The sequence below is a fragment of the Phascolarctos cinereus genome, unplaced genomic scaffold, assembly GCF_003287225.1.
Source record: "Phascolarctos cinereus isolate Bilbo 61053 unplaced genomic scaffold, phaCin_HiC Scaffold_5;HRSCAF=322, whole genome shotgun sequence".
NCBI lineage: Eukaryota > Metazoa > Chordata > Mammalia > Diprotodontia > Phascolarctidae > Phascolarctos > Phascolarctos cinereus.
Genome location: NW_027555958.1, coordinates 289,680,117 through 289,703,793, shown reverse-complemented (window position 1 = coordinate 289,703,793; position 23,677 = coordinate 289,680,117). Strand labels below are relative to the sequence as shown.

The 23,677-nt window shown below is 41.6% G+C and overlaps 1 protein-coding gene across 1 annotated transcript in view; it reads right to left on the bottom strand.

The window, feature by feature from the left end:
- Positions 1-11,467: 11,467 nt before the first annotated feature.
- Positions 11,468-23,677, bottom strand: part of STRADA (STE20 related adaptor alpha) — a 38,118-nt gene continuing 25,908 nt past the window's right edge. Inside the window, 10 exon segments of the mRNA XM_020997566.2 lie at positions 11,468-12,357; positions 12,359-12,469; positions 12,952-12,994; positions 13,442-13,683; positions 14,236-14,340; positions 14,961-15,132; positions 16,404-16,527; positions 16,654-16,762; positions 19,006-19,127; positions 19,540-19,642. Of these exon segments, the coding sequence (XP_020853225.2) occupies positions 12,244-12,357; positions 12,359-12,469; positions 12,952-12,994; positions 13,442-13,683; positions 14,236-14,340; positions 14,961-15,132; positions 16,404-16,527; positions 16,654-16,762; positions 19,006-19,127; positions 19,540-19,591 (1,194 nt within the window). The 5' untranslated portion in view covers positions 19,592-19,642 and the 3' untranslated portion in view covers positions 11,468-12,243.

Sequence of the window (23,677 nt, the reverse complement as noted above, 5' to 3'; positions counted from 1 at the left end):
TCTTGGTTTTTGTGTGACCTGTCTCCATTTTAGATTCATCACCTTCCCCCTAATTGTGGATGTACTCCAAGACTCTTGTTTCTCCCCTCTTTCACTTGGTGGCTTCATCAGCACCTAAAGATTTAATTAACTTATACATGGAAATGACTCCCAGACCTATATATCCAGCCCAGGTCTCTCTCCTGAGCTCCTAATTGCCTATCTCCAACTGCTTGTTGAATGTTTTAAACTGAATGTCCCATAGGCATCTTAAGGGTCAAGTGGCCAAAACAGAACTCTACCTTTTCTCCAAAAACCCATCTTGCTTTTGGACTTCCCTTTTTCCATTGAAGGCCCCATCATTTTTTAGTCTCCCAGGTTTGCAATCTTTGTGCTACATTAGACTCTTCTTCTCTCCACCTTCCAGCCCCATCCAATCAGTTGCTCAGTCTTGCCATTTCTATCGATACAGTTTTCAACTGCTTCCTTTCTACTCACACAGCCACCACATTTCAGGCCTTCATTACCTCTCCCTTGGATTATTACAATACCCTGCCTAAATTGACATTCCTGAAACACAAGTATGACCATATCATTCCCCCGATCAATAAACTCCAATCACTCTTTACTATCTTTAGGATCAGATATAAACTCTTGTCTGGCTTTTCAAACCTTCCCAACCTCACCCCTGACCTACCTTTCCAGCCTTGTTATAAGATGCACATGTCTAGAAACTTAATTCCACCATATTACACCATACACCTGCTTAGAGCATTTGATATGCTCCTTAAAGGAAACTGTGGGAGGGACTTTTCTAGCAACCAGGCCTGAACACTAGTTTCCATGGCAGTATTGGTTCAGAAGTTAGAAAAAGAATATCTGATGGGAGAGTATTCTGACCTGAGGAAGTGAGCTGATCTTTATACTGAGATGGTAATGAGTTTACCTCTGTCTGAGGCCATAGAGGAAGAGTTGTTGCAGTGGGAAAGAGCATTTTGTGGTCCAGTTAGACTGGCCCTTTTGCTTAAGGTCATAGGGCTAATAACTGGAAGAAATGGGGCTTGAAAGCATGTTTGACAACACGAAGTCCAGTATGGTTATGGAATTAGGTTTTTATACCTGCCCCTTTAGAAGTAATGTAACTGATCTTAGAACTATACCTGCTTCCTATCTCTCAGTAGAGTGTTCAGGTAGTAGATTTCTTGGGCTGCTAGGTGGTACAGTGGATAGAGCACCAGGCCTGGAGTCAGGAAAACTCATTTTTGTGAGTTCAAATCCAACCTCAGACTCTTCCTAGCTGTGTGACCCTGGGTGAGTCACTTAACCCTGTTTGCTTCAGTTTCCTCATCTGTAAAATGAGCTGGAGACGGCAATGGCAAGCCTCTCCAGTATCTCTGCCAAGAAAACTCCTAATGGGGTCACAAAGAGTTGGACCTTACTGAAATGACCTAACAACAGCAAAAAGTTTATTTCTTACTCCTAAGGGACACTCAGTTCTGGACTCTTAACACTTGCTACTGGCGCTCAACCTGTCCTGCTTTTGCTCATATTTGCTGTCTCTTGTCATTTATCTCCCAGTCATGATCCAATTAGTCTGTCTATTTGATTGGAAGAATTCACATCCATAACCCTTTTAATATTTATTTTGAACTTTCTGGCAGATGACACAAATCTGTGTGGGAAGGCTAACGTGTTTTAACAACGAAATTGCAATCCAAAAGATTCAGTTCTAAAAAAGAGGAAATTTAAGAGTGGTAAATGTACTGAACTTCAAAATGTAAACTGCATAGATACTAGAAACAGGAGGCATGCCTAAGCAAAAACACGTGTGAAAAAGACATGGAGGGGTTTAATGGCCTGAAAAATCAATGAGTCACAAGTGTGACTTGGAAGGCAAGCTTAAGTTACATAAATGGAAAAACCATGCAGCTGATGGTTTCACTGTACAGTATGCCCTGTGTCTGGAGTGGTATGTGCAGTTCTGGTCACCAAATTTTACATGGACATTGACAAGATGCAGCATATCCAGAGCAGACCAACTAGGGGACTGGAAATCATCTCAAGAAGCATTTTTGTAAACCTTAAAGTGATAGAAAAAAAGGAAACAGAATATATAGCCTGGAGAAAAGGAAATTCAGGGATAGGGTGGGGCATGGGATGACAAGCATTTGAAAGGCTATTTTAGGGAAAAAAGATTAGATTTGTTTTTCTTGAATTCTGAAGGTAGAAATTAAAAGCAATGAGCAGAAGTTAGAGACACAAATTTCAGCTTCATCGTAAGGAAAAATATAACAGTTTAGTGCAGGGATGGGGAACCTGTGGCCTCAAGGCTACCTGTGGAGCCTGGGGAAGAAGCAGGTTCCTTATCACTCACTGAAAGTCTTCAAGTGGAAGCTGAATGACCACTTGGGAATGTTTGTAGAAGAGATTCCTGTTTAGATATGAGTTGGACTAGACTTCCTTTGTCCCTTTCTGTCTTTGAAATTCTGTGACAATCCCCATCTCTGCAAATTCTTTCACTCCAACTCTTAGGACTTTCTTTTAAAAAGCAGCTAGGTGTTGTGGCAAACTTTAGTCAAGATCTGAATTTGGATCCTGCCTTATATATTTGCTATATGATTTATATTATATTATAACATATATTAAAGACAGCTAGGTGGTGCAGTGGATAGAGCGCCGGACCTGGAGTCAAGAAGACTTGAGTTCAAATCCAGCCTCAGATACTTACTAGCTATGTAACCCTGGGCAAGTTATTTTCCCCTGTTTGCCTCAGTTTCCTCACCTGTAAAATGAGCTAGAGAAGAAAATGGCAAACCTCTCCAGTTTCTTTGGCAAGAAAACCTGAAATGGTGTCACACAGAGTCAGATATGACTGAAAAATGACTAAAACAATAACATCTTATATTAGCTGTATGACTCTGGCCAAGTCATCTTAATCTCTCTCAGCCTGCTTCCTTACCTCCTTTATAAGGTTGCTGTGTGGATCAAATGAGATCCTATATGTCATATGCTTTCCACATGTTAAAGCACTATGTAAATGTTGGTGATCATGATCATTTTATGCATTGTTTTCATTCCAAAATCCTGAAAACTGAAGGTCTCCTCCTGGACCACAGGCTCTTCTACTTCTCTTTCCTCCATTCCCATTCTTTTCCTTGGGACCCTCATCTTTCTCCATTCACCCAACTCCGTCTTGGCCTTAGTTTTTTGTGTATCCACTAGACCTTATGATTGGTTATTTCAATGCTGGGGTTTTTTTCCCTCCATCCAAAGATCCCTTGTTTACTTGGACCTTCCAACCCTGGGTAACTCCTATTATCTGCCCTGCTGCTGAATTGCCAGATGCTATTAAAGGAAATGATAACATAGTACCCATCCTCAATTGGGCCCTCACCAATGCACGGTAATTGTTTTATTTATTTCTCTTTTGTGGACTCCCTATACTATGCTCTACAATAGTTGCTTCACATTTTCTTTTTCCTCCTTAAAGGCCCCAATTCCATCCCATTTCTCTTACTTTTGACAGATTTTCTGAGAAAACTGAGGCCAACTTCCCTTGACTCTTTTAAAACTCTTAATAGTTACCTGTATTCTTTCCTCCTGGGAAAGGATTGGTCCTCCTCCTCTTCCTCCTAGATGAAGCTTCCACCTGTATGGTTGATCCTAATTCTTTCGTGTCATTTTTATGACCTTGCTTCTTGAATTATCTTCTCTCTTATGTATCTTCAATCTCTCCTTCATTATTTATTTTTTATAGTAAAGGGATTCTTGATTTGGGGTCCATAGATACATTTCAAAGGGTCCCTGAACTCAGATTAGAAAAAAAATTATATTTATTTTTACTAATCTATAACTAAAATTTAGCTTTTCTTTTTTGAATAATATTTTATTTTCTTCATTATGCATAAAAATAGTTTTTAACATTCATTTTTAAAAAATTTTGAGTTCCAAATTCTCTCCCACCCTCTTTCCCCTCCCTGAGATGGTAAGCAATTTGATATACATTATATATGTGCAATCATATAAAACGTTAAAAATGTAGCTTTTCTTTCAATTATATAAAAACATTATTCTAAGAAGAGGTCCATAGGCTTCATCAGACCATCGAAGGGGGTCCATGAAATAAAAAAGGTTAAGAATCACTGCTTTAGTAGAAATATGTTTAGGTTTCTTCCATCTTTTTTTTTTTTTAGGCAATTGGTGTTAAGTGACTTGCCCAGGGTCACACAGCTAGTAAGCGTCAAGGGTATGGTCTGAGATCAGATTTGAACTTAGGTCTTCCTGAATTCAGGGCCGGTTCTCTATCCACTACACCACCTAGCTGCCCTCGTTTCTTCCATCTTAAAACAAGAGGCAAACTTTTACTTAATCTTGTCATCAACTTGGGAAATTTTCTTCCTCTTCAACGCCAAACTCCTGGAATGAATCTTTTAAACTTTCTGCCTCTTTCCCCATGTCATTCCACTCAATCAATTATCAGAACTTATTAAGACCTTGGCCAAGTCACAACTTCTGTTTGCCTCAGTTTCTCCATCTGTAAGCCAGGGGGTTGAAATAGATGACACTTAACTTCTGTTCAATTTCTAGAGCTATGCAAATAAACAACAAACTACAAAAGAAAAAAGAAAAAATTTATTAAGCACCCAGAGTGTACCAGGTTCTGTGCTAGACTCTGTGAACACAAATATAAAAAGTGGGACAGTTCCAACTTTAAGAGGCTTACATTTAAATAAGGCATAATCTCATACAATCTAGCTTCCTTCCCTACCATCTAGCTAGGTGAGATGATTCTCTTTCTTGACCAAAAAGAAAGGGCCTCATTGGATAAATCCAATGGTCTTTTCTCAGCCCTCTTCCTCCTCCTCCTGGACTGCTCTGTAGCATTTGACATAGGTGACTACCCCATCTTTCTTGAAACTTTCCTCTCTAAAGGAGGAACTCCCATTGGTCTCCTCATGCCTCTGATTCCTGTTTTCACCCTTTAAAAATTCACTTCCCACAAGGTTCTGTCTTCAGACTTTCCCCCTTCTCATGTCTCTACTCTCACTTCCTTGGAGTTTAAATACAGCCTATATTCAGACAACTTCCAGCTCTCTTTTCTACACCCTAATATATCTCTAGAGCTCTAGTCTTCTATTTCTAACTGCTTATTGTACATTTCTAACTGGATATCATGACCCCAAACTCATCTTGTCCAAAACTAAATTCACTATCTTACTGAACTCTTCTCTAATATCTCTATTTCTGTTGATAATGAAAGCACAGAAGTGCTTTGGAGTTTGCAAAGCACTCTACATATATTTTTTTCATTTGATCCTTGTAACAGCTCCGTGAGATAGATGCTATTGTTAGCCCCATTGTACAGATGAGCTGTAAAGTGACTTGCCCAGGGTCACATAGTGTCTGAGACAGGATTTGAACTCAGATCTTCCTGGCTCCAAATCCATTGTGCCGCTTTATTCTTCCCAGACATTCAGACTCATAACCTTTGAGTTAACTTTGACTATGCTTTATTCCTCACCTTTCATCAGTGGCAAAATCCTTTAGTCTACCATCCCTCTTGAATCTGTTTCTTTCTCTCAACCCCCCACCAGCTACCATGTTCAGTCTTCCATTTCTTCCTCTCTAGACTATTAATAGCTTCCTAACTGGTTTCTTGACTTTTATTTATTCTCTCCTAGATCTTTAATCTATTTATTCTTCTCAACACTTCCTGAGTCATTTTGCTATCTCATCGCTTTTCTATTAAAAAATCTTCAGTGGCTCTCCATTGGTCATCTGATAAAGTATAAATTCTTTATTCTGGCATTTAAGACCTACAAAATTCTGCTCCAATACTTTTCTAGTCTTATCGAACTATTTCCATTCACATTTTACATCCCAGTGAAACTGGACTCTCCCCATCTCCTTTCATCCTGCTATGCTGCCCTTCACACGTGGAACTGATTCTCCCCCAATCTCCAGCTCCTGAAGGCCTTTCCTTCTTTCAAGGCCTAACCCAGGTGCCATCTTCTCCATGAAGCTTAACCTTATCCTGCAACCCCCACTGAATGTGATCCTTTCCTACTCACATTTCTCCTAGAGCTAAACGAGGGCATCTCCTTTACTTTTATTTCAGTATTCTTTGTACCCTAATTGTTTTCATATCTTGATCTCTCTCCTCGCCTTACCTTTATATCATGAGATCATGTTTTTTGAGCTGCAAGTGCTCTTCATAACCATTTAACACAACTACCTCATTTTACAGATGAGGAAACTCAGGCCTAGGAAGGGGAAATGATTTACCCAAGATCACACCCTAATAAGTGTGCAGAGCTGGATATTGCAAGTGCCTGGATAGGAGGGTCTGTGTCATATCTATTTTTGTACTTCTAACTTTCCCCAAGATGAAAACCTGTTTTCTTTGTTATCTCTTCCACATATCTCATTCCTATCCAGCTCAGGCCAATCTCTCCCCAAGTCCTATCCCCACTGTACAAGATTTCTTAAACTTTTTCCACTTGTAACCCCATTGCGATCCACAGTTTAAGAAGTGACCCCTGCTCTATCTTTAACAGATTCTCCTTCTTCCTTCCTACCTTCCTCTACCACTTCCTTCTACTGCTCATGGGTATCTTGGGAAGACGTTTTGACTCCTATCCCCTCTGCAGTAATGGCCAGTAATGGGGGCTCCTTATCTCATGCTTCTCCAACATACTGACTCAGTTCTTATTCTCTGCTGTCCCTTCCAGAAGCCTTCCTCTGTTACTATCATTCAGTAACTGCCTGTTAAGGTCATACATTCATCTGTCTCACCTTATTTGGACCCTCTTGCTCCAGTCTTGGGTTCAATAGCCGGCTCAGACTTCTTCTCTATCCCAACCCCTCCCCTTAATAACCTTGGGAACTTAAATATTCACCATTATGTCTCAGAAAATGCCAGTATACACATCAGCCTCAATTTGTAGGACCTCTATACCCTCTCTCAACCACTCCATGGATAGTAAACCTCAACATCATTTCAAAATGGGTTTATCTTTGTGATCTTGATCACAAAACCATCTTTCAAGATCTCCCTCTGCCTCAACTCCTATTTTTTTTCCATCTTCATCACAACTTCTAGTTCCTCCAGCTTTCCCAGTTTTCCCAGTCCATCTTCAGTTCTGGCCATACTCTCCTCTCTTTATGATTTTTGACCTAATTAAACATTTTGGCAATATGCTTCCCTCCTCCCTTAAATCCTTACAATGTTCACATTCTACCAATATTCAACCTTGGGTCACCATACTCCTCCTCTGATTGACTCTGAAACTGCATATTGTTAGAGGAAAACATAACATGGTGCAGTTTAGGTCCATTACAAATTCATGTTTTCTATTGTATGACAAGCCTTTTATTCCCCCAACTTACTATACTTCCTGCAGCAATTCTTTCAACCCCCTCCACAAGTCCTACAAACCACCTCTGATCTGCTCTCTCAACAGCTGACGCTCTTACTTTACTAAGAAAATTTAGCTGTTGGGAGCTCCCTCTCCAACCTCAAAACATCTTCATTCAGTTCTTTCCTCGTTTTTTGCAGGATGAAGTAGATGCTCTCTTTGCCAAGACGATGCAGTAGATGTTCTCATTGGGCAAGGCTAATGTAACATGAGTGGACTGGCACTAGTGGACGGGCTCTTCTGGGAGCTTGCCCCATTGCTCATCCCTTCCCTCCACATCCCTCCCTTGCAATCTCTATAGTCATCTTCCCTGCTGCCTATAAACAAACTCAGGTGTCCACTTCCTCCCCACTAAAGAAGCTTCACTGAATCTTGCCATTTCCTCAAGACATTACCCTAAGGCTCTCATCCTTTTCATGGCCAAACCCTTAGAAATATTTGTATGTGCTGCTTCCACTTCCTCCCCACCAACGTTCACTTTTCCACTGTCATCTGGCTCTGACCCTACTACTCTTTAAACATTTTTCTTAAAGGTTACCACATACTTTCAGACTGCTAACATGGATAACTTTTTTTTTCCTTTTTTTTCTTCCTTGGTAACCTTTCTTCGTTTGATGCTCCTAGATACTCTCTTCCCTTGCCTTTTGGAATATTGCTCTCCACTGAATCTACTACATGTCTGACCACTCCCCAGTCTCCTTTGATAGATCATCCATCTCCTGTCCCCCAAGGCTCTCATATCTTTTCCTTTTGGTGATTCCATCAGTTCCCATAGGTTCAGTTGTTGATTTCCAGATCCATAAACGAAGCCCAAATCTCTTTCCTACATCCCAGTGCCACAGTTTCCTCCTGGATGTCCCGTAAACATTTCAAATTCAACAAGTCCCCATGCCTATGAGTTCCCTTCCAGCTCTAATACTATGAATGTGTGGCCAACTAATCCTGTTCCCCCAATTCCCATTTCTCTATTCCTGTCGAGGTCATCCCATCCTTGTTGAATTGAATTCACATTTTAGAATTTGGGGCCAGGGATGACCTTAAGTTAAACGCCTTTACTTAAAAAGTAAAAATGGCTTGCCAAAGTTTATCTAGCTAGTTAGTAGTAGTACTAAGACTGGAACTCAGATCTCCTGACTTCTGGGTACACTGTTCTTTCCTTGCTCTCTGTCCATTTTAATTATGCTTCCTGTCCCTGTTTAATCACCATTGATGTTACCGGCTCTTACACGACACCTGAAAATTTCTTTACCCATTTAATTATATATAAGGACATTTAAAATAAGCAAGATAGGGGCTTACACTCTTATGGGAGCATCTCCATTGTAGTTTCATTTCATAGTTCAGATTTACAGAAACCAGACAACAACCTTGGGTGGTAGTGCCAAATATTTTTTTTTATAGATGAGAACGAGTCTGACTTGCCTGGAGTCGCACAGCAAATAAGCTTTAGACTTGTGATTTGAAAACAGGTCTTCTGTATCTTAAGTCCAATGCTCCTTCTACTACACGAATAGGAGGCCGACCTCCTAATGGCAAATCTCTGTCCTTTGGGGAAGGCGATATCCATGGGAGCCAAAGAATCTCGCTTTGCTTGAATTGGGCTAGAGGCTGGCTCATGAAACCAGGCTTAAACTTAGCTTGTTCCCACACAATGCAACAAGAATAGAACTAGGAGCTACAAAGCTCAACCCACACACTACCAAGAAACAATGTGGGTTGGCTCCTCCTCTTGGCTAGGCAGGAGGGTCTGTGGGATAGCAGTTTTTCACCCCCAACCCTATAGACATACTTCCCTAACTCCATGAATCCTGCTATTAAGCTTTTCTCTGTCAAAGTTCCCTTCTAACAAAGTGAGCAGTGAAGAGGACTTTTTTTGCTGGTTATGAGCTCTGTCAGAATTCTGTCTTTTGAAGGCAGCATACTCTGCTAAGACACAGTATGGAATGGAAGGTAAAGACAAAATGATGGTAGAAGACTGGGCTCCATTTGCTGACAATTCTAGAAACAGTCTATTGTATATAAGTGCCTTACAAAAGCATAATGTGTCTCAGCACATCAACATGGCCTAAACACAACACAATTTAAGGTACCAGCGCTAAGAAAAAGATGGATATTGAATGCTGAGAAAGGCAGAAGGGAAGAAAGAAAGGGAACTAGGGCTGAGATGGGGTTAATAAAAGGGAACTTGCCCCAAAAGGAGGAACTGGACTGGGGGATGGGCCTCAGATCACAGAGTACTTAAATGTGACCAGGCATCCTTAATTTCAGCGTAATTTTAAACCTTGAAACATACCAAGATGAAAAACAGCTAGCTGCCTTAATCATTGCCAGCTTCTCTTTCTCACTCCATAGATATTCCTTACATCCAGAGTCTTAGGTCCTTACCTTCAAACTTTTGTAGATATCCATGTTGCATTTTGGAGAAAAAAAAATACTGGAAACAAGGGAAAATACATGTGGGTGGTAGGCAGGGTCTTTACACAAAATCAAGTATTTACTAAATGCATAATGGAAGGAGAGGTTGTATGTATGTGGGGCCTATGATTACAGAGAATTAAAGGTGACCACACAGTCCCTTATCTCCAAAAGAATACATTTTAAAAGGTGACACCACCTCATGAAAAAAAAATTGAGATGGGAAAGTCTATTTTTAGGACTTTTACCTTAACTACTGGTGGCATTTGCTTCTCTTTTCAGGTGCCCATTGCTCTAATATTCCCTACATATGTCCTGCCAGCAGAACCAGCTCTTGTAGTTAAGGTCTCAGTTAAGATTAATGCTGCCTCAAAGAAATCTCCAAAATGGGCATGGTCTTAAGCTATGACACTTCAGGGAACTGATCAAAGAAGGGTCAGGAGCAGAGCTAGCTGATCACTGTATAACTCATGGGAAGGGAAGGCGATATGCCAGCGCTGGCATAACTGTGGCCCGATGAAGAACTGTGCATTACAGAGAAAGGTAAGAGAAATGCAAAGGTAGACGCTTCTTCTTGTCTTTTTTTTTTTTGCGAGGCCATCGGGGTTAAGTGACTTGCTCAGGGTCACACAGCTAGTTAGTGTCTCAGGCCGGATTTGAACTCAGGTCCTCCTGACTGTGCCCTATTTACAGCACCACCCAGATACCCCATGTTTTTTCTTATCTTGAAGAACAAATGAACATAGTGTGCCTGGCTTGACAAGAGGAGCAAGCAAGAAGGCAGGGAAGACCAAGGACGTTGCTCCAAACGCCCTCCTTTGAAAGGAAGCATGGTGCAATGGGAAGAGCTTTTAGACTTGGAGTCAAGGGAGACCTGGGTTCAAAATTCCTACTCTGATGCAGAAGCAAGTCATTTATTTTTTTGAGTCATGATTCAAAATAGGGCAAAAAAATTAAAGTAGGGATAGTAAATGAGTGTGATATTAGCAGTACCTGTCCAATAAATGGTGTGGGGAAAGGGCTTAACTCACTTGTTCAGTAATTCTTCAGCGTTTGACTCTTCACAACCCCATTCGGGGTTCTCTGGGCAAAGGCAATGGAGCGGTTTGCCATTTCCTTCTCCAGCTCATTTTACAGCTGAGGAAACTGAGGCAAACAGGGTGAAGTGACTTACAGGATCACCCAGCTAATGTCTGAGGCCAGATTTGAACTCATGAAGATGAGTTGTCCTGACTCCAGGCCACCTAGCTGCCCTGTTAAATCTCTAGAGAAATATAAACTACTGTCAATTCCTCAGACAAATGGGAAATTATTCTACAGACTTAGTCTTTGGCACTTAAGTCTCTCCAGTCTGGGGGTGGCAATGCTGGATCCTACAGGTCCAAAGTACATCTTCCAAAATGGTTCAGTTAAATTAACGGATGACAAGTCTATAATGGGTTATTAGACAAGGCTATATCCACAATCCCTGGGGGTTTATCAAAGAGGACAATGGACTTCCACAATATATTTCTGAACGTCACTCAGAAAATACCAGACTAGATTGGAAATGATTTTAACCAGTATGTCAAAAGGTTGTAAGCATAAAACACAAAGCATCGCTGTAATTCCTGAGTTGGTAGGGAAAAAAAGGAAAGGATGCCACACACACCTCATGGATTCATTGAAAATTTTAATTTACATTGGCAACAAAACTAACAAGTAGCTGGAGAGGTCGAGTCCTAGGTTAAACCCAGAAACCATGCGTGGCCTTTGGGGAAAGCACCAAGGCAGGCTGCCAGTGACTCTGAGAAGGCTTACTATTGGCAGGGAAAGGTTGGGAACCCAGGTGACCTGTAGGAAGACGACATAGGCTCTAAGGTTGAAGTGCCAGGACCCTGAGCCTTAGTAGAGGTTTGTGCCAGGCCTAGATGTCCCTGCTATGGCAGGATGGCAGAAAGGGGACGGGTTAAAAAATAAGGATTAAAAAACAAACCAACCCTCTGTTCGGCTCAAAGAGAGGGTTTGAGAGGGAGAGAGTGGGTTCCTCAATTTTTCCCTTTCTAGGGAAGATGCTGTCCCAAGGAAAAGAAAGGTAGGGGAACGGGCTGGAAAGGGAGGGAACATAGCTCCCTTGATTAGCCCTTTGCCTGGGCACCAAAAACCTAGGAATCAGGCTTCAGCCTTGAAGACCCAAAACATCCTTCCCCTCCATCCTCTTTCCCATTCCCTCTCAGACTCAGGCAGATATGAACTGAGCCTCAGAGACTGTCAGAAGCTTGGCTGTTTTTGACCCCTAGATACTGGCATCCACTTGTACCCTCTGGCCCTGGAGCAGGAAAGGGCAGGGTGCCCAGCCACAACCACCTCCCCTAACCAGAAAGCAGTCAGCTCTCTCATCAGAACTGTCCTTCCTTTCCACACAATCTGTATTCAGGAGGGCATGAAAGCCCTAACCCTTAGGAATGGCCCCACACCCCCTCAAGTCTTCAGGGATCTGGGGAACAAAAACAGCCTCCAGGGGATCAGAATTCCCAGTCATCCATCTCCAGCTCATCCAGGCTTGATACTAGGCCAAAGATGCCACTGGGGTCCTGGGGCTGGCTGCCTTCAAAGTTGGTGATGGGGGTGACGGGGCGGAGTAATTCAGGCAGGGCCTCTGAGGCACGTCGCTTGATCTGGAGAAAGAAAAACATTTGGGTACTGTCTTCTGTTCTTCTATTTCCAAAATGCCTTAGAGCAGGAAGTGAGGAAGAAACTCTTCAAGAAAACAGTAGTTCTTATGTGGGAGCTATGGAAAATGAAAACTCTTTTAAATTTAAAGATTTAAATGCTTGTTGTTGAATTAATGAGGCAACTTCTCCTACCCCTAAGGAAGATGGAAATAATACCTGAGGATGCTTCAGCTACAAGGGTGGTAGGTGATGTCAAAACTCTGGTCAAGAGAAAATAAGAGGGGCAGCTAGGTGGCGCAGTGGATAGAGCACCAGCCCTGAAGTCAGGAGGACCTGAGTTCAAATCGGGCCTCAGACCAAACACTTCACACTTACTAGCTGTGTGACCCTGGGCAAGTCACTTAACCCCAACTGCCTAAAAAAAAAAACCCCGCAAAAAAAAAAAAGAAAAGAAAAGAAGGAACTAAGGAAAGAGGCTACAGTACCTGCTTGAAAAAAGAATGGTTCAGTAGGGTGCTGGCACTTGGCCTAGAGAGGGAAGAAAAAAGCTAGTTACCTTGGCTGTCCCAGATACTGTACCATCCAGAACTTTATCCAGACATCTTCAGAAGTGGTCATCCTGACAGACTAAGGGAAAACAGGCTGCTCACACAGCCCTGCCACTCACACCTCCCCACCCCCACCCCCATACCTCAAGCACAATACAAATCACTAGCCTTCTCAGGTCCATAGCGGCAAGGAGAGGTGGCAACTAAAGCTTTCGTAATTTTGCTTTTCAGCATGCTCACTGTCCTTCTCTCAATCCCCACTGACTCCTGATTTCTTTTTTTTAGGAATAAAGCACTTTAACAGAGAATGTATAAACTTCCAACTTACCACAACTCCCAAACTGGAAGTTGAAGTCCAGGGTCTCCTATTCTTTAAAGAGCACTCCCCCTAAACTCCCTACCTAGCTCCAAGCTTCACAGGCACTACCTGAGGTCAGGACTTCGTTGTAGACATTGCTCCACAAAGTGGTGGAAGTGCGGTGAGAAAGTGCGATGGTAAGGGTGTGGAGGGGAGTCCCCATTGGAGTTTCGGGTCGTGCTGGCAGCCAGACTCTCATTCAGGCCAGAGTTGGCACCTGAACGTGAGGTATTCATGGTCAGCTCCTCAGCAGGGATGGTGGTGGTATCCAGCAGGCAGGGTACTGTCCCATTTAGCTTTTCCAGAAGCATCTGTGAAAGGCCTGTTTGATTAGTTAATTGACAATGTGTTACATGATTTTCTGCCCCACCAACATTAAAACTTCAGCAGCTCCTGGGAATCAAGCTTAAGGGTCCTCCCCTCCGACAAAAATGCCTTAATGCACAAATAGGAACCCTTAGGAGTAAGGAAAGGGATGGGGAAGGTGGGACAAGTTTAACTTGTCTAAAACAATGCTGCCCACTGGGGCTAGGTGAATGGGTTACCTTAAGGAACAGCTGGAAAGGAGGGTTATATCTTCTGTTTTCCACAGCAAGAAAGCGCTAGACCTTTATCCCATATATAAAGGATAAAGAACCTCTAGCAACAGAACTCTTCCCCCATAGTTGAGACAGCAACAATTTAATTTCTACCCATCATAGAATTCATTCCTCCCCAGCTCCCAAAGTTCAGTTCAGTTCCAAAAGGTCCTGTCCACAGCTTCTTGTAGTGCTCCTTCTTGAGCCAATTCTGAGGCAGGGGCAGTGGAGAAAGCAAGGTCAGGGGCAGGTCAGGGATGGAGTAGCCAAGCAGTCTGGGCTCACCTGGGTAGCAGGCATGTCCTTAAAGGGGACGTGGCCATTGGCCAGCTCACAGGCTGTGATTCCCACACTGTAGATGTCAGATTTGGCATCATAACCCTGAAGATTCTAAGTCAGGAGAGAACAGCCACAGGTCACTCCATCTGGAGCCTTGGTCTCTGCTCTTAGGGATGGGGATAAGGACCAGGGAAAGGAAAAGAATGCTAATCTCAAAAACAGCACCAGCTACTGAAGCACTGCTTGCCCACATTATCGGAGAGAGGGTTAACTGTTGATGAGCTGTTGCATTATTTTAAAAGGAGTAGATGCTTGCTAATGGCTAAATGTAGAAAGAAGTACAGGGCTTCTAAACTCCTGCTTGATCCAAATGGAAGCAAACAATTCCCATCTCATGAGAATTACCAAATGCTAACTCTTCCCCTAAAGCAGACCATGCATTTCTGCTAACCTCATCAAGCAGACCTTTGTAACCATAGGACAATGGAGACAAAGGCCAGTAAGGAAAGAAGTCATTATGTCTAACTTTGGGACTACCAGAAAAGAAAAGCCTAAGTCTCCCTGTAACATGTGGAAAACAGCCAATTAGTCATCGAGATTTTTTCCCTAATATGAAAGTTAGTTTGCCCAAGGACGTTCTTTCCTTTTTTCCAATCTCAATCCAGTCTGAAAGCTTTATAGGCTCCCTTGGGGAATCTAAAGGTGGAATCCCCAGAGCCCATCATCCATACCTGCTGCAGAACCTCAGGACTGAGCCACGGCAGGACCTTGATGCTGTACTTGGGGAAGTCATGGACAACTCGCTGCCGCTGACCGTGATTGATCATGCTGAGGCTGCTGCGAAGGCCTGACAGGTAGACCTTGCCATCGGCTGAGATCAGGATGTGGCTGGCTTTAACACTCCTACAGGAGGCGTCATGTGGTCACATAGACAGTGGAATTGCAAGGACACTCCTTACAAACCCATTAGCCTGGATGTTTGTGCAAGTTAGCTCCCTCCCTCATGCAAGAAGGAAGGCAGGCAGCCCTGTACATGAGGCCTCACACAGCACCAGACTCAGCACCCACACAAGTCCTAGGATCCATTTACCAAGAAGTATAACAGACAGTAGGGAGCCTAACCAAATGATCACCACAAATAATGCACAGAACCATGCTGTCTGGAAAAGGAAAAGTCTATTTCTTTTGTCTTGAAGTCAGAATCCCTCAGACAAGAAGGTTATCATTTCTTATAGATGGGACAACTAGCCTCTAGAAAGGGACAGTGGTTTGCCTACTGACTTTTACACAATTTTCAAATGATGTAAAGCTGGGAGGGATGACCAGATGGAAGAACTGGGATTCAAAAATATGCAAACAGTCCAGAACACCAGGATCAATCTAATAATGTGAAACTTAACAGGAATAAAGTATGTTTGAGCTCACCAAATACACTTCACAAGACCCCATCTCTAATAATTAACTACCTGTGACTTTGGTTAAGTCATTTAACCTTCAGGCGCTTCTCCATCTATAAAATGAGATTAGGCAAAAAGTCCTCTCGTGTTCCTTTTAGCTCATGATTTCAAGTACAAGACCAGAGAAATGTGCCTGGCCAAATAGAAACTTATCTGAAAAAGATCTGGGGGTATGAATGGCCTTCAGGTTCAATACAATAGCCAAGAAAGTGAATGTGACCTTGGGCTGCATTAAGGAAGGCATCATGGCCAGAAGGAAGGTGTTTAGTTCCACTGTACCCCATTTAGTCATACCACATCAGGAACATTGTGTTTGGTTTTAGAGGTTACATTTTAGGGAAGATATTGATAAGCTAGAGAATGTCTAGAGAAAGGAAAAAGGGTTGGGGAAGGGGCCTAAGTTCCTGTCATGTAGGGACTGGCTGAAGGAACTATACCTGGAAAAGAAAAGACTTAGGGTGACACGACAGCTGCCACGTATATGAAGGTCATCACACAGAAGAAGGATGTTGCCAAAAGGCAAACGTAGGCTTGGTATAAGGGATTTCCTAACCTATCAAGTCAGAGGCAAGGTCAGAAGCTAGACATTCAGGAGTTCTGATTCCTAGTTCCATTGACTCTAGTTTCCAGCTAATCCCAAGACCTTATGGCTTTTATCCTAGGAACAGAGACATCCTTATGAAAGCAGAAACTCCCCAGGCCTAGCTCTCTCTGTACCTGTGCACATAGCCCATATGATGGATGTAGTCTAATGCTTTTAGCACCCCTTGCAAGATGTACGCAATTGCCAACTCATTCATGCCATCCGTGAACTGTGTACAGATGAGATCCTTTGCAGAACCTGAAGAAAGAAATATATATAGGAGATGGGCAAGAGGTAAATGAGTGAATATCGATTTACAAACAAAAGAATTCTTAAGGATTACTAGCAACCATAATCACACATAAGAGATTTCTTCTCACTGACCGTATGCCATGAAGGAAGTAACAACCCACAGCTCATTGTCAGCAATGAAGGTGGCTCGATATGGCACGATGTTAGGGTGGTTGAAAAGCTTAGAGACATGAAGTTCTCCCTGAAAAGAATGGTAGAATTAGAATCAGGGCCAAGAAAAACCAAGAAAGTAGCTCTCAACATAAGAGAAAGTCTTGATGGGCACTAGCTCTAAAAGGAGCTTGGAGAGTTCCCCTCAAAACATTAGGGAATCCCTGCTCCACTTCTACAAATGACTTCCTTGACACTTCAGAAATGCAGCATTACCTTGTTTTAGTCCTAGGTACATATCAGGTGACTCAAAAGTCTGCTCAAGTGTGACTCAGCTGGTAAAATGGAGGGGCCTCAGCAAACTATCCTCCAGTCTACTAACAAAAAGGGAATTGTTTTAACAAAGGAAAAGAGGCTCTGCAAGTTAACCAACTTTTTAGTTTGGAAGCAGCCTCATGGTCATTGTATCAAGGTCCAAAGCAGCCGCCATGGCAAGCTCTAATTTGTAACTCCAAACAGTGGGGCAGCACAGAAACCTGCTTAGACCAGGAGCTCTTAACCTGGGTTTCACAGACTCCCCCCCCTCCAAAAGATTTGTTGATAAATTTCAGGGGGTCCCATAAACTTGGATGAGAAAAAAAAATTAAACCATTATTTTCCACTAACTTCTGGTTTCTTTTGTTATAGGCATTTTATTTTTGGCATTAAAAAGCATTATTCTGAGGAGTCCATGGCACAAAAAAAAATGTTAAGAGCCCCTGCACTAAAGTAATAAAATACCTGTACTTTCCTTTAAAAATAGATTAAGGGTATGGAGGTATGGTAAGGAGGAATTAAAGAAGGAAAAACAGAGACTGGACATTAGAAAAAAAATTTCCTCAGCAAACTTTCTCAAACTGTGAGGTCCCTTCCTCAAAAGCATCATGTAAGTCTTATCACTGTGAAATTCAAAATCAGATTGAATTAAGTGCTAAAAAGACTCCAGGGATCAGACTGTCATGGTCTATGGAACAGGGGCTACCAGAAACCAGAGTCTGTACCTGTTGTGCTAGAGATAAAACACCAGTCATCTAGAACAAATGAAGTTTAGCTTCAAAGAACCATACTGGGTCCTGCTTCTGCTTCCTCTTCCATTCTAAGACACACCAATTAGTGATGAGTTAATAATCTAGGGAGCTGCCACAGGCCCCCTCTGGTGGATGCTAACTTAGATAGAATACAGGAAAGGGATGAACTGAACTTTAAAAATGAGTATATTTAAGCCAGATTATGTTCCCACTACTATCCACTAAAATAGTGGGGGGGTCAAACTCAAATAGAAACAGAGGCCATTAAGCCATATATAAATATCCCTAGAGAATGCATAATGACTTAGTTTTTAAATGAAATATTATCCATGTTTTATTTATTTTTTTCTTATTTTGTTAAATCTTTTCCAATTACATTTTAATCTGGTTTGGGCCATATTCCAGAATTTGTGGACTACATTTCTGAAGTTTCTGCATCACAACAAAGCAACTGAACAGAAAGGGAGTTCATTCAGCTGGTTTCATGCTAATTTGCTACATACCACTTTCCCTCTTAGGGTCTTTCTTTATCAGATTAGTGAGAAGGTAAACACTTGCTTAAACCATTTGGTTAATTTATTATAAATAGGAAAGAACATGTCTAATATATTTGGGACTTTTTTATATATATATATATAGACTAATATATTTGGGACAAAAGGAACTCCTACCACTTCGAACTTTCCATCCTGTTCAGACTCAGAAGAGAGCAGAAGTCATAGGAGATGCCTAGGGAGTCCTAGCTGCACAAAGTCAACAGCAGTTGGGAAGCTTTCCCAGGGCACAAAATGTCCCAGATTGACCAGCGATGGCTACGGTAGCCACCCAACAGTCTATTGCTTTTCCAATCTACCTTAGTTTCTGTCACCCCTTCTCAGAGGGCTATTTTCTGGAGGCTTACTGCGACTAAGAGTATGTTCTCAAAGTGTTCTAGGTTTAAGGAACCTTAAAAAGCATCTCCCTTGCCCTTAAGCAAGGTTCTATTACATCATCTCTCCCTCTTAGAATCTCTGGTTACCTCTGAGATTCAGCTCTAGAATCAAATTCTATATGAAGCCTCTCCTGATCTCCAAAGCTGCTAGTCTTCCTACCCTTCTCCGCACCCATATTATGCATTTTGGGGGTATGTAGCCGTATTTCTACATTTTCACTGATACAAAGTAAGTTCTTTGAGAGCAAGAACTGTTTCACTTCTGTCTTTCTATTCCAAGTTTCTAGTAAAGTGCCTGACACACAGTAGGTATCTAATAAATGTCTGCTCGATTACCTGTAGGAATGTCACCATCTCATTGGTACAGGCCTCTAGGTTAATCCTCCGTATTGTGACATGCTCTCCTGTTGGTTTGTATCTGGCTAAGTTCACTGTCATCAACTCCTCAAACCCTTTGCCTACAGGAAAAGCAGAAATCCCATGAACAGAGTCAAGGGTAACAAAAATTTCCATCATTTTTATAGAAAGATAAAAGCATCTAAGATACTAAACAATATGCTTCATGGAAGGGTACAGGACAAGACAGAAACTTCATTTTCCTAAAGGTCTCATGAGGCATATAAAGTAGTTTGAAGGGGGAGGCCACAGGAATACTTGGATATATTGGTATATAATTTCCATGCATACCCATTAAACATTAGATTAGCCATCAGTAACCAACTTTGTACCATGGACTTTGACAGCTGGCTAACTGTCCCTGGAGCATACTCCAAACTGCAGGTGCTATAAAACAGGTACAACAGTTGCTTGAAACATGACACCTCTCGTCCTAGAAAAAGGGAGACACCTTTGGACTCTAAGTATCATTACCTATGATTGTGAGCAGTTCATAACACCTGCCCTCTGGCAGAAAACTGCTCATGGCGTCCTGTTTAGGGGAGGATGCTATCGACTCTGAGCTTGATTCATTGGTCTAGAGAAGAAAGAGAAAAAAAAAAGTCAAAACAGAGAACAGGGAAAGGTTTGTAGTGGGGATGTGGTAATTAAAACCAATGATGAGAAAGTGGTATGTAAGCCAACGTGGTAAACCTGACACAAGGATGCAGGAAGAATGTTCTATTGTTGGGGTCATATGAAGGGAAAGAGCAACTGCTGACTTGATAATATATAAATGCCAGCTTAACATATTAACTGGCACTGATATCAGAGCAAATGCCTCAGAGATAAGTACTCCTCACTCTGACCCCAAGGAGCTTCCAGTGATGAGAACCAGTTTCATTTGATATTTAATTTGGTTTGTTTGACCTTTGAAAAAACTCATCATCCCTTCATGACTCTGTCAATCCTATCTATAGGAGGGGTCTCCCAAGAAGGGCACATTTATATGGGAAGCTGAGCCTTCTTCCTGCACAGTGATCTTGTTTTTCAGGTCCCTTCACTAGTCCCTACACAGCCCCAAATGGTAGACTGCCCCTCTCAACCCTGAAGGTATATATTTAGAATTCTCTGAACATTTCTAAGTAAGAGAGCAACTGCAGCATCAGCAACTTAAATAAGGGGAAGAAAGCAGTAATTTGTTCTGCCATAATTCCCTAAAGCAGAAGCAACCTGTTTCCTGCTCATGCTCAAAATCAGGTTAAAACTCAGCTGATTAGAATGTGAGAATCACACATAAAGTAGCAAGGACCTTAAGATCCTAAAATAAAGTCGCCCAGGAATGGCTGAATGTGGAAAATGTAGGCAGGTGGGAAGAAGTGTAAACAGGTGGGAGGAATCCAGCATACTGGGTCTGACTTTCTTCTCCATAATGTTATCTGTTTACCTATTAACATGGCTTGCATAATTGCTTAAACTATGAAAATCTGGAGGATAAAAGGGTTGTCTCCAACCCTTCCTCAGGGATGTCACTTAATTAAAACAGAAAGCACTACGAGCAGGGATAATTTCAACTTTTCTACTTCACATTCTCCCTCACATATACCATCAATCATCACCACCACCACCTACTACTACTACCACCACTAAATACTACTACTACTCTCCCCCCTCCCAGGATCACAGAAGTAGGGCTAGAAGGGACCTTAGAGGTCATCTAGTCCAATCATTTCGTTTTACACCTGAGGAAACTGAGGCCCAGGGACGTTATGTGACTTGCCCAAGGTAGTAAGAGGCAGAATGGGAATTTGAATTCTGGTTCTGACTCCAAGTTCAGTGCTTTTCCCACTGCACCTCTGATGAATTTATCATCTCAATGGGGGTACTCTCTCTAGCCACCAAGTTTGCAACTGGGGGCAGCTAGGTGGCACAGCAGATAAAACACTAGCCCTGGAGTCAGGAGGACTTGAGTTCAAATGCAGCCTTAGATACATAACACTCTCTAGCTGTGTGACTCTGGGCAAGTCACTTTACCCCAACTGCCTCACCAAAAAGGAAAAAAAAAGATTGCAACTGATCCTGTTTGATTCTTGTCTACATCCTCCTATACATGTTTCATAGGGGGTCCACCCAACCTGCTGGGAGTGGAGAGGTTGACTTCTTTTGGATCTCATGACATTATACGGGAACCAACGAAGACCATGGGTTGTCCATTGGCTAACTTCCGCTCCTCCTACATAACTAGCCGATCTCCCTTTATAGTCAGACATTTCTGATTATGTTTTAAATGCCCCCATCCCACACAATTCTTTGATGGTAAAATACTAATACCTAATTATGCCCATGTCATATCTTTCCATTATCCTTTGTGATCCCTAACTTTAATTTTGTAAATTGTGGTATTCCATGATTTGGATTCATATGGTATCATCAGGAGAACAGATGGACCCTTATTTCAAGGAGAAGATTGGCGTCATTAAAATCACTGACTGTTTTCTCAAATCTCCTGTTCAATTCTGGGCTCAGTTCACTATCTGCAGTGTCTGTCCAAGATATATGTAATGATAAACTAGCTCAACTGGCTATCCATCCACCAGTAGATTTCAGTCAGGACCCAGGCATTTTCCATCCACTTGGTTTATCCCTTGTGGATAGTTAGGCTGAACTCTTTGAGTGATTAGGACCCTCACTTAGGAAGCTGCATAATGTTCTAGGTCTTGATACAATCAGTATAATATTATATGCAAACAAGAGCAAACATCATCTATATGGAATCCCTCTTCCATTTGGACTTATACTGGGCATACTGGCAAGCCTATGTCTTTCTGTTTTATGCCATAATTGATATGAATAAGCAGATAGTCAAATAAAGTAACCTCTGCTGTCGTATCTTTCAAGGAATCACATAAGATTTTAACACATGCATGGAAGACGATTTATTGAAGAAAGTCTTTGAGACAATATTCTTTTCTACCAAATTAAAATGCTTCTTAATAGTAAAAAAAACCCACAAAAACAAAAACATAAGCACAGTGGGATCCTGTATTTCTGAACCTTTCAATCAACTGTTTGATGATACAAATGTAGTCTGCTATTGAATATTACCTGAGAAAAACTGTCAGTCTGATAATGAAACATACTTTCTTCCTCATGGCAGAGATGTAGGTAACTACTATGGCAATTTACTATAATTTAATATAACTACTATGGCTAATTTACTATACAATATAAAACATATATGACATTTTGCTTAATTTGATGTGAGAGGGTTCAATCTGGGGGAGAATATGTAGAATAATCATGATTTAAAGACAAAAGGCATCAATAAAAAGTATTACCTTAACTAAAAATGCCCTTGATTTGTGAGTAGCTTCTTCTCATAAAGGTCTTGTATAGATGGGAAAATAGGTATATGGATTAGTAGTTACTGATATTTTCTTAATTACCTTTTTAAGAAAGTATAATAGTGAGCTAAAAAAAAAAGATACCCTTTCCCCTTTCATATATCTTGAGAATCAGTCTCTCAACATCCTCAAAATGTTGCTGCCTCCACGATGGACCTTCTCTGTATGTACCATCAAGTCTAGTAGAGCAACTCTTCCTGTTTTTGTTTTCCTTAGTGCCATATGCAGTAAGGAAGACTCTCATGAAACACACTGGGGATTGTGATGTCAGAACTCAAATGTGGGAGGTCCACTGCCATTAATGGAGAAAACAGTATGTTACAGAAATCTTGACAAATCTTTTCCATTTTTTTTTCTATGAGGTACTCCTTCCAATGCTCTTGGGATGATATGGCTTAACTGGGTCTCTAATCAAATTATACCAACAATAGTACTAATACCACTAAATCACCAAAAGGTAATGAAAGTAATGAAACTCATGAAGCCATTTACTAAGGTGTGGCGAGGTTGTGCTATGGTTGGCAGAAATAATAATCCATATTGACGAAATTACATCTTTTGAAGTAATATTACTTTGCCATTTATATAGAACCTTATACTCTCGAACCATTTTGACATCTCTTTTAATCCTCAGGGCAACAAAATGGAAAAGGGTAACTAGGGTAACTATTATTACCACTATTTTACAGCCAACACATTGAAACTCAAGAAGGTTAAATGTTTTCCCTAAATTCACACAGCTAGTTAATGACAAAGCCAAGTCTAAAACTTAGGCCTTCTGATTCCTAGTCTACCACCATATCACATTGCCTTATGGGATCCATGATATCTAGAGCAGTGCTTCTTAAACTGTGGATTGCGACCCAAAAGTTTAGCAACAGGAAAAAATTTCTAAACGTGCAAACACCAAAAATTAATTAAAAATCAAATGCTCAACGGATCCAGGGTACATCTGGCAGTGCCTGCCTGGGTTGTATTGCGCAACTTCACTGTAGCCTTGGTTCTGAACACATGACATGCACACTTTGCACTGCAAGTGCCCTCAGGCCCATGCAGTGCCAATGAGCACTGCCAAAATTCGAAAAGGGGTAGCAAGAGGTAAAAGTTTAAGAAACCCTGATCTGGAGAATATTATTTTCTAAACACTTAACAGCATTACTAAAAGGAAAAGAGACCAAGTCTAGGCCATATATATTCATCTGTCATAACAGGCAACCAGAGGAAATCTG